The sequence below is a fragment of the Gopherus evgoodei genome, chromosome 3 (genome assembly GCF_007399415.2).
Source record: "Gopherus evgoodei ecotype Sinaloan lineage chromosome 3, rGopEvg1_v1.p, whole genome shotgun sequence".
Lineage (NCBI taxonomy): Eukaryota > Metazoa > Chordata > Testudines > Testudinidae > Gopherus > Gopherus evgoodei.
In genome coordinates, this window is record NC_044324.1 from 70,293,246 (window position 1) to 70,304,108 (window position 10,863).

The following is a 10,863-nucleotide window of genomic DNA, read 5'->3' on the forward strand; positions in this document are numbered from 1 at the left end:
TCTCTGCCACTATTTAGGAAAACTTTCACATCACAAACAGGGGCTAGAATTATCTAAGGTCAGTCCTACAGTGACTGGAAATAAAGGCTTAGTCTAATGATCTGAGAACAAGGAATGTTAGCGTTCTAATCCTGGCTCTGTCTCTGACTTCTTTTATGGCTTTATCTGATGATTCACGTATGCTCTTTTCCTTGCTATAAAACTGGTATAACACATAACTTCCCCAAAGGGACATTATAAGTATTAATTTATTTATGGATCTGATCCTCCTTTCCTTGGACACTCAAAACTCCTATCAAGAACAGTGGCAGGTTGGGGTGAACAAGATCTGTCCCACTATTTGAAAAGAGCTTTGAAAATGAAAGATACAATATATAGTGTAGGCTAAGTATTATTAAATGCTTTCTTCTTTGCTTTCGTCTTCACAAAAATTTTTAAAATTCAGACATAAAGAGGCATTTTAAAAGGCACTGCAGCACTTCTATCAATTAAGCCAGTGTTTGAAAAAAACTTTCTTATATTTTGAAAAAACAATGCTGTATTTTTCATAATTAAAAAGAACACTTTCTAAAAACTTGTGGTGGTAATTAGCCATTCTAGTTTTAAGAAAACCTCCTAGATTTTATCAGCTTTCTATAAATGTATTTTGACCATTGGTTGTGCTTGCAACTTGTGGGCTATATTTTGTATTCTGTGTACATGTACTCACGTGCGTGTGCGCACATGCGCATGCACACACTCTCCTTCTGCATTTAATGGGAGCTTTGGATGTGCAAGGATGAAGGCTCAGGTATTTGCTGTTGAATAAAATGTGTAAATTAATATTGTTTAAATGATTCTCTTGGCAAGCATATGTGGATAATAGCTGATTAAATCCCGTAGATTTCTCTTGTCCTGTCTGATAGGCCTACAAACAAAGTCTAGCCTAGCATATTTCTTTTTAAAATATGAAAATAAAATATTAATTACTGTGTCACTTGGGTGATTAAGTAGGTTTTGTTTATTCTTATTGCAATAAGCTGTGCTTTTATTAAGCATGTAATTTATATTACTGAAATTTATCTGTTACAGAAAATAAACATAGAAGTTATATCTAAGGACAATGGAAGGCTCAGGATTGAAGCACTCTATTAAAAATCTGACTGCTGATTGCAGCTCGCAATTTTAACCCTCATCAATCATTGTCTTTACCCATAAGGACAGTATTGAGAAAGCCAAGTGAACCAGTAAATATTCTTGATAGTAACACAATTGCTGCTAAATACTCTTCAGAACACAGTGAAGCTTTTTATTGTTTGTATTTCATTTTCAGTTACACATAGTAGGACACTCAATGCACTTGTACCACAGCAGGTGGCCACAGTCTGAAACTCTAATTTTGACTGCTGGACCTAAGTAGAGTTGTCTTAAGGTCTTAGCTGAATAAAGAAAAAAATGAAATAAGATAATGAAATGAGAGTTATTTCACTGATGTCTGACATCAGTTTATCCAGGATTATGGATATTTATTTTGCAGGTACTGTGGCTCTTTTGACAAAGCAAATTGCTTCATCTCTCTATAGAGTAGAATAATAGCTATTAAGTATTTAAAATGGTCTACATTATCCAGTGTTTGATGCAGTAAGGGTGTGCAATGGACACAAAAATACAAAACTTTAGTTACAACATCAAACAGTCCCAGCTGGTTAAACGTAAAGCACACAGAACTTTTGTTTTCCCTTATGTTTGCGTAGAAGTGTTTAATTTATGAAGGAAATTATAATACAAGAGATAGCAATTGATAAAGGATAAATCCCCTGAGGACACAGCCATATGTGTGATGCAGTTGAATATGTCTACGACTCTTATTACTACAGTATTTGTAGTTGCTATTGTTTTGAAATACAAATATAACATTTTGCACACTCCTGCGTCTCACACATGGTTTGCCCAAGGAGTCATTTTTGTTCCTATTTTGAAATGTTGCAGTTTTCCTCTAGTCCCTTTTTAAGTAAAGTTAACAACTCTTTCCACTGAAAGAAAGAAATTAGAGGTGCACATCAGTACAACTATGCTAATACAAACACAAACAACTATTATGCACACCCCTACAACTTGCAAGAGAAAAGTTAAAGGCAAGCCTGCAAAATAAATAGATGTTTTACTCTCAAATTTTGTTTCCAACTCAGATGAGTTCTAAATCTTGATTTGCCGTTGCCCTCTTTTTGTAACCGATAGGTGTTTTGGAAAAGAATCTTTGCAAGAATCATTACATTGAAATGCAGGGCAGAACAATTTGGTGGCAGTATGTATTGATGTTTTTGCAGCATCATGAATCTGACAACTGGGGCTGGAGGGATTCAAGCAGTGTGTCTTTACAATAGCAACTTGATTCTGCAGACAAAAAGGAAAAAATTCATAGAATTATTAAAGTGTCACAATAAAGACAGTAAGTACTCTGCATAAAATGGCACTGAAAAGTATATATATTACATCATATCATGCCAAGTGCACAGTTGTTCAACATGTGAAGTAAATAGAATCCTTTATGGCGCTTAATTTAGTGGGATTGTATATAGAATGTTAATGTTTATATTAAAATCATCTTACTTCAAATGATCCTGATCCTGCAACCCTTATTCAGGCAAAACTGTCTTTGAAGCCGAAGGGAACTGTGGGTGTACAAAGGCATCATGGGACCCATAGTGTGCTGAAGTTAAGGTCACTCCTAAAACAGGGCCAGATCCAAAACTAGTTGAAATAGATGGAAAAATTCATATTGGATTTCCAATTGCGCAGCGAAATCTTCTGATCTTTCTGTCTAGAGAAGTAAAGACTTATCAGTCTCCTAAGAGGTGCAAATGAGAAGGCTGTACTGGCACTTACCCAGTGTAGTATGGACTATCGATCTAAAAGCAACATTTATTTGTCCCAATGAATATTACATAAACTCTGGCACTTAGTTATCTAAATATTGCCCCAAAGGCTCCAAAATTCTTTGAGCAAAAACCAGAAACACTGAAACTGGTTACCTTTGCCATTTCTATTTGTTCTAAAGCAGATGTCCCATGTATTTCATGTAATTCTTGCAAAGAGCTGAGTAATCAAGAGACCTGAGCTACATCAGGGTTCTTAGTATATTGCGTTACAAATATTAAAGGGAGCAGGTCTCCGAAGGTGCATAATGGTACATGAAAAGGGGATTAAAAGTGGAAGGAATCTTATTGTGAATGAGAGCAAAGGGAAAATGCTCACCATTTTAAAAGTCCTGCACGGAAAAGATATGCCAAGGCTCACTTAATAGGATTCAGTGTCATTGTAATCAGATTAGCTTCTATTTGATCAGTCTACTGTTCTGAATTAACTTCTGCTTTTTTTCACCAAGACAGATTGGCAGAATTGGATTAGAGAGCAAAGGCATCTTTAAAAAAATAGAGTTGTTTAACGTTAATTGGGCTAAATTATTGTATTAATATGTGGAATAACAGCAAATTGGTGTGAGTCACTCCTTATGGGCCTTTGTTGGCTGCAAGTTTAAATATGTAAAATGTCAGAAACGTGTAGCGGCAATAAAATGAAAGCAGCTTGCAGGCTTTGGCACAAGCGCACGTACAATTTAGTGTGATTTGTTAGACGTGATTTGACAATAGCTAAACAGAAATAAGTCACACAGCTGCGGGAAAACAAACACAACGGGGTTGCTATTCTCATACTCACTATCCCCTTCCTCCACACCCCGCAGTTTCAAGTATAAGCAAGTCACAGGTGGTTAGCCTCAGCCCATCATTGTCAATTCTTCCAGGTGTCTGCTCTGTCCGAGTACAAGCTAAGGTTTGGAGCCTTATACAGTCCACATAGCTCATTTCATCATGTTTTAAATTAAAGAACCAAAAAGCAAGATAGCTGTTGAGATACATTGCCAAAGGGCTTGCAGAGACAGCTGATACACAAAGTTCTCCTAGAGCATGCTGGGCGACAAACTTCTAGTTCAAGTACTGCCAGGCTGTAGATCTGTCCAAAGGAGGTGTCCAAAATCTCTCCAACTCCTAACAGTGCTCTACGGGTTCTAGAGGGCATAATCCAGGAGACACAGTGATTTTTTTTTAGGGCATTGCTACTTAGCGGGATCAGAAGCATCGGTGACATTACCAGGGCTAGAGGAGAAACTTTTACAGATTCGCCCCTCTGAAGGGAAGCTAAGCCCTGCTTGCGTGATTGAACTTCGCTCTCCCATTAGAGCAGCCTTTTAGATAAATGATAACATTGTAAGAATAGTCAACCTACCTGTAGAATCAGACACAAAAGTGTATTGAAGCAGCCCTGGAGAACAATGCATTCAATATTCAGCTTGTGCATCTAAAACGCAACAATTTATGAAAAGCTTGTTTGAAGTCTTCATTGGACATTGTATAGATTATGGGATTGATTAAAGAGTTGAGATATCCTAGCCAGGTGAAAAAGTCAAAGATGGCCATGTGGAACCAGCAAGCGTCCTTGCAAATAGGCAACACCAAGCTGATGATGAAGAAGGGCAACCAACAGACGATGAAGGCTCCTAAAATAATCCCTAAAGTCTTGGTAGCTTTCCGCTCTCTAGCAGCCGTGAGCTTTTTTTTCTCCAGAAGGGCATCCGAGATCTTCACCTTGACCTGATTCATATAGACAGGAGATCCCGTTTCACTGGAAGCCTCTGGGGCCTTGGAGTTTATGGAGGTGACAGATGAAGATGATCCGGGGGAGTCGGTAATTAAGTGAGCCCTTGTTAATCTTTTGCCTGTTTTCGTTGGCGTCTGTTTCAAAATCCGAGATCTGGCTTCCACATAGATCCTTCCGTAGAGGGCGATCAGCAGCAAGGTGGGGAAGTAGAAGGCTCCGACAGTGGAGTACACGGTGTACAGTATGTGGTCTGTGTTCACCACACAGTCAGAAACTTCTTCCGCTTTCGCTTGACGCCAAAACAAGGGCGGCATGGAGATGGAGATAGAGAAGACCCAGACCAAAGCGATCATGCCAGCTGCCCTCTTGGGAGTCCTTTTAGTAGAATATTCAACGGCATCGGTGATTGCCCAGTATCTGTCCAGGGCGATGACACACAAATGGAGGATGGAGGCTGTGCAACAAGTAATATCCGAAGATAGCCATACATCGCAGACGATCTGGCCCAAAGTCCATTTCCCGGTCACAGTATACATGGTGCTAATGGGCATGACAAGGATAGACACGAGAAGGTCCGTGACGGCCAGGGAGGCTATGAGATAGTTGGCCGGAGTGTGCAATTTCCTTGTCTGATAGACGGTTGCGATTACAAAGGCATTAGAGAGCATGGTGGCGAGAGTGATCAGAGCCAAGATAACGGTGAGGACTATCTTCCAGGAGAGCGGAGTGGCCTCTTGGTAGATCCCTTCCTCTGCACTGCAATTGCGGTCGTGGTACGAGTCATTGGTCTGAAGCACCTTCAGGTTGTCGGGTGCCGGCTGGCAGGGAGCCGCTTGCTCCATCACTTTCTCAGCCAAAGCGCCAGCCGGCAAAGGGACGGGCGTTGAGTTAGCAACCCAAGGCGGCAAATGGCGGGGCGGCTCCCCCCGCCGGGAAAGCGAGCGCCGGAGGAGCGGGCTGCATCTCTTCCAACTCTGCGGTCCCCGGCGCGGACTGGGGAGAGGCGCCGCTCCCCATCCCCGCCCGAGCCGGGCAATCCAACGGGGAGTCTGCTCGCTTCCCCTGCGCCCTGGCGGGTCCTCGCCCAGTGGCGCCAGCTGAACCCGGGCACGGCGCAAGCCGGGGCATTAGCGCACGGGGCCGCAGCCAGCCTGAAAGCTGCCCCCGCTTTCCAGGGGTTCAGAGCGGCCCCCCTGCGGCGCTGGGGCCGCCCCGCTCCCTGGGCAGCTGGACGCTTCAGATTCCCCGGGCGCAGGTTTCGCTGCCTAGTGCCGCCCGGGCTGGCGGGGGGAGCCCTGTGCGCCGCCCGCGCCCGCCCCCCCGCTGCTGCCGCGGGCTCTGCCCCGCCACCGCCGCCCACTTCAGCAAGTTGCCGCGAGGGGCGGCGGCAGCCGGGGGGCAAAGGCGCCGCCCCCGCCGGAGCCCCAGTGTCCGCCAGGCGCTCGGGGGCAGGCAGGCAGCGACAGGCGCCCAGCCTCCGCCCCTTATATACAGCCCGGCTCCGAGCTGCCGGAGCAGCGCAACTCGTGTGGGGCCGAGTGCGGGTTCCCGGCGGCTCATCACCCGCCCGCGGAGGAGCCCTCCGGGTCCTAACGCCGCTGCCAGCCCTTCCTCAGCCCCCGCCCCGGGCCGTGCATTGCTCCTCTCTCACCCCTCCCACTCCAGCTGCCCGCCCCGAGACCGCGAGCGCAGGGGAGAGCGGGCAGAGGAACCGGTTCGGGCCGAGCCCCAAGCCGCGCTTTGCTCGGCCGGATCTCGAGCTTGGTCTCTCCTCTCCTACCTGCCGCTCCCGGCTGGGAACTGTGGGCGCCGGGGTTTGGCCGAGAGGCGCTTTTCTGCGCTGGAAACAAGCTGCCAGCGAGGTGGCAGGGAACCGGCAAAGCTGGGGACGTGAGCCCGATACCCCGGGCTGCAGCGATCCCTGAGAGGGGCGGGGAGGGCTGGTGCTTTTGGGAGGGATCATGTCTTTTGGTAATGTCTGTTATCTCTTATCCGCCCCCTGCATGCTGGGGTGATAGTGCGGCCCCTCTATATTGTAGCCCCTTTGGAGTGGGTCCTTGCGGAAGTTGCTTTTGCTGGAAACTTTCTCCCCACCCAGCTGCTGGGCTGCTTTAACATAGGCGGGCCCAGCCCAGCTCGCTCCCCACCCCAGAGCATTGCCCGCGGGCGATGCATCCCATTCACACGGCGTGTGCATCCTGGTTCCTGAACACGTATCCCGTACATCGCTAGGGAGGTTTTGCATTCAGTATAGTCAGGATCCGGTTGGAAAAGGCAAACAAAAGCGCCCAAGGAGACGGGGTGAGAGATTAGGCTGTAGGGTGGCAGTGGGTGGTTTTTATTGGCTTAATAGCTATAATCTGTTGATGACCAGTCTTCGATTTCCGGCAAACAAAAAAGCCAGTGAATGGGTCTAGTTGTATCGGGTTCCTCTCGGAGTCGGAATTCTCCCCTCCCCCTCCGCCCCCCAGGAGAAACCTCAGGCTCTGATGGGAGCCCAGCGCTTTTATGGGCTAATGTTGTGTAAATCATCTTTTATTGTGTGGGCTTAAAGTCCTAAACAGAAAATATCCGATCGTTAAAGCACCATCTACTGTCATTTAGAAAGCCCCCCTCCAGCGTTCACACTGTATTTAATGGAGAAGATGCTTAATCAACACACACGCACGGCTGACTAAGCCTGAAGTGTGTGTGTGGTGTTAGTGCAGACTGGACACACAATGTACAGGATTTCTAACTTCTGGGAGCTGCTGAGAAGTGTTCTTTCAGCTGTTTCAGTCATTTCCCACATGCAATCAAAGGAAAGTTTTGCAAGGAAAATAAATATAAGATTTTTATTGATTCGGTGCTCCCGCTGGAGTCTCTCGGTAACATATAGAAAACGGATTGGGGAAGGGAGGGGAAAGGGAATTCTCTTCCTGAAATGTCTATATGTACGTGCACGCGCGCGCGCACACACACACTTGATTTGTGCATGTCGTTTATGTATAAAACTTCAGAGCACTAAAAATCTCATTGAATCTTCCATACCCGGGAACCTCAGCGGGCGTCGCATTGTCGTCTGACAATTGAGACTGTCAATCTTTAGCTGGCAAGCTCTGCTCTTGTTTCGCGGGAGTGCTGAGTCCTCAAAGTCACCACCACCTCCAGGGAGCCTTTTGTTCAAGGTAGCAGGTCGGTGATCCTGGTGCAGCCCGCACTCTGCAGCTGCACGTTTGCTCTTGTCGCCCAGCCAACGGCAGCCAGTAGCCAGCCGCTTGTTCTGTGAAGAGGGCCCGGTAAAATGTCAAGAGCTGAAGGGGTTAGCACCTTCCTCTTGCTGGCGAGCCTTCTCTTTTAGTGAGTGTTTTCAGGGGTGCTCACAGTGAAATGCTCCTAGAGCACAGTTCTGGAAAGCAAAGAGCATTTAGAAAGTAAGCTGATATAGAGAGAGAGCCAGAATCATAGGCTACGGCGTTGGCTCAGAATTACAGAGCCATTCCCTCCTGTTTATACACTCCCCCACCTGACCAGCGGTGCAGCTGTAAGTCAGAACTCGGAATGTCTTGTAAGACGAGACAAGCAGACCAGACAAGACGATGTGCCCAGTCGAAGGGCGTGTTAGGGTGCCAGGCTGAGAAGCAGGGATGTGCAAATATAAATGAGAGGAGGGGGAAGCCTGTAAGAAAGCTCCCCAAATCGAAGCTCAGAGAAAAAGTTGCCCGCATCTACCGTGACTTTGCAGGCTGCGTGTGTGCTGATAGAGCTGCTATCCGTAGGGAACTGTCCAGGAAAGAGACCTCCTGAAACAGGCTAGCGTCCGTACGGAATGGCCGCCCGAGAAAAGCAGTGATGCTGGACCTCAAGACATGCACGGACAGCAAGACATACTCAACTCCCCCCCCGTTGCACCCTCCCCCCTCAGACAGGGTGTCGGAAGTACTGAGCACCCACAACTCGGTGGAAGGTACGGGTGCTCAGCATTTTGGAAGTCAAGCCATAAAGGCGCAGGCCCGTCCTCACTGAAATCATCTAGTTAGAAACTCTGCAGGACTAGAGCTTCAATCAGTATCTTGGCAGAGATGAGAGTTTGAGTTAATTGGAGTTTTGATCGTCAAGGTTTGACTGTACTTGCATTGGCTTCTGGTAGTAGTATATATCTTCCCTATTCACTCCCAAGAATCAGGCTCTGATGTTTGCCACTTTTTCAGCACGGAACCAATACATATAGCCAAGATTAGTCACCTATTGTTGTAAAGTATGCACTCGATTAAAGGGCCAGACGTTTCTTTTTGGTTGTATTTTATTGTGTATGTACACGCAACGGTGTATTTAACAGCACTTCACTGCACGCTGGAAATGTATTCCCTGACCATTTGCCAGTGAGTGATTAGCCCATGTCCACATGTTACATAGTGGGTAAATTCAATCGCTGCTTAATTGCTCTTCCATGGATGTAAACCAGGGTAGAATATTGACCCTCTGTCTTTACATCAGTGAAGCTTGGTCTCCCGCCCTCTGGCGTAGGGACTGGTTTATGTACATGTTTCAACAGTGCCTAGCGCAACGAGGTCCTCCTATTCGTTGATCGTTACTTATAACAAATAATAACAGAGCCTTTTGTATTCTTCGGGACGCTTTTCAGTGGGAACAGATTTTACAATGTGAGTTCTTCGTGCTGCTGCAGTATAAATTCCCTCTCTCCCATTTAACATTTTCTATTGATTTTGATTAAACTCCTCTAGGCAACTTCCCTCTGAATTCTCCCAAGAAGAGCAAATTTGTGATGCCCAATTGATTTTAATTTCAAAAACTCTTCCTGTTTTCCCACAGCATGTCTCTTCGGTGGAAAGGCTCTTCACTTACACTCGCATTTCCTTCAATAGTAACATTCTAACCTTATTACCTCCAGGCTAACCTTTAATCCAGAAATACCACGTGGCTGGAGAATGAGCTCTGGACTCTCTATTGATGCAGTTGTTTACCCTTATGATCAAAAGTTCTTGTTCTTCTGAGGGTGCTCTTGCGGTTGATCTTCTCCCTTAATTCTCGGCATTGTACATCGATATTCATCAGTCCTCGGTCCCCTGTTTGTCAGGAACTGTCTTTCCTTCTCATTTTTTTAAAGTTATGCTATACAACCCTGACTCTTATGATCAACAGTATATTCACCCCGGGCCAAAATCATCATTGGTGTAATTTCAATGATTTCACTAGAGTTACACCAGGGAATAATTGTGCCCCCATATTTGGCCCCACTTACTATTTTGGCAAATATGCCCAATATTTCTTACTGGTAATACTGCTTGAACTGGCAATATCTTACTGACAGGCAATAAGGTAAAAGACAACTTCCTAACTGGGCTCTCTGTAGCAGGTTATGTATTGATGATCTCCATGGAGGAGTCGGGGGAGAAGGAATGCTCTCACCCAGGCTGCGGAGCTACTCAATAGGGGTTCCTGATAAAAAGGAGAAAGCAAACTTTGAGAACCTGTACATCCATTCTCTTTGGGCGGTGAATGCTGATTCTCAAGTTCTGGGCCGTAGTGAAAGATGCTGCAGACTTTCAAGGGTGTCTTTTATTCTCTCTCCACCCAAGGAGTGCACAGTCCAAGTGCTGTTACATGATAGGCTCCCACAGAGCCAAGAATTGATGGAGGCAGGAAACAGGATGATAGCAGGATCTTCAAGAAATTATTGGCAAGTGTCATCTTATCCTGGAGTTTCAATCGGCACAATAATCTGAAACACATATATTATCCCATGAATGATTCTAATCCATAGTTATGCCATCACTTTGAAACCTGCATTTCAAAGCAACAGACAGACGCTCTCACAAGCTTCTATTCTTGTCAACTGTGCCTTAAAAGATGCCTATGGAAAGAGATTCATCTTCTTGCAGCTTTTGGCTTTTATGCAGAGGAATGAATAAATAGTCCTTTCATTCTGTTGGGGTAATAGTTCTGATATTTCTTTTATCCACATTTTGACTATTAAAATAGCTGAATTAAGGAACTACAAGTGAAAAAAAAGAGGATGATAGTCTGGTTATCCTATTGCAAACTGTCAGCATATGATGACTGATGTGACACAAACTTGGGTCGGTGGCTTGTGAAGAAAGGCAGACATGTAGGAACAATCCTATGAATCCCACAAATTAAGAGTCTAAACCCACAATCAGATCTGTGAAGGTGGATCTTTTCACCCATTTGGAGACAACAGGGCTTTGCATAGGTTCATAGGTCTGT

The 10,863-nt window shown here is 45.5% G+C and overlaps 1 protein-coding gene across 1 annotated transcript; it reads right to left on the bottom strand.

Moving 5' to 3' along the window:
• Positions 1-1,289: 1,289 nt before the first annotated feature.
• HTR1B (5-hydroxytryptamine receptor 1B) lies at positions 1,290-5,632 on the bottom strand. The gene is made up of 2 exons (XM_030555785.1): positions 2,590-5,632; positions 1,290-2,373 (listed from the first exon to the last, which is right to left on the bottom strand). The coding sequence occupies exon 1, from the start codon at positions 5,475-5,477 to the stop codon at positions 4,323-4,325; it is 1,155 nt and encodes a 384-aa protein (XP_030411645.1). The 5' UTR covers positions 5,478-5,632; the 3' UTR covers positions 1,290-2,373; positions 2,590-4,322.
• Between the last annotated feature and the right edge of the window lie 5,231 nt (positions 5,633-10,863).

Excerpts from the sequence above, each read along its gene's own strand:
- HTR1B (XM_030555785.1), bottom strand. The coding sequence starts at position 5,477 with ATGGAGCAAGCGGCTCCCTGCCAGCCGGCACCCGACAACCTGAAGGTG.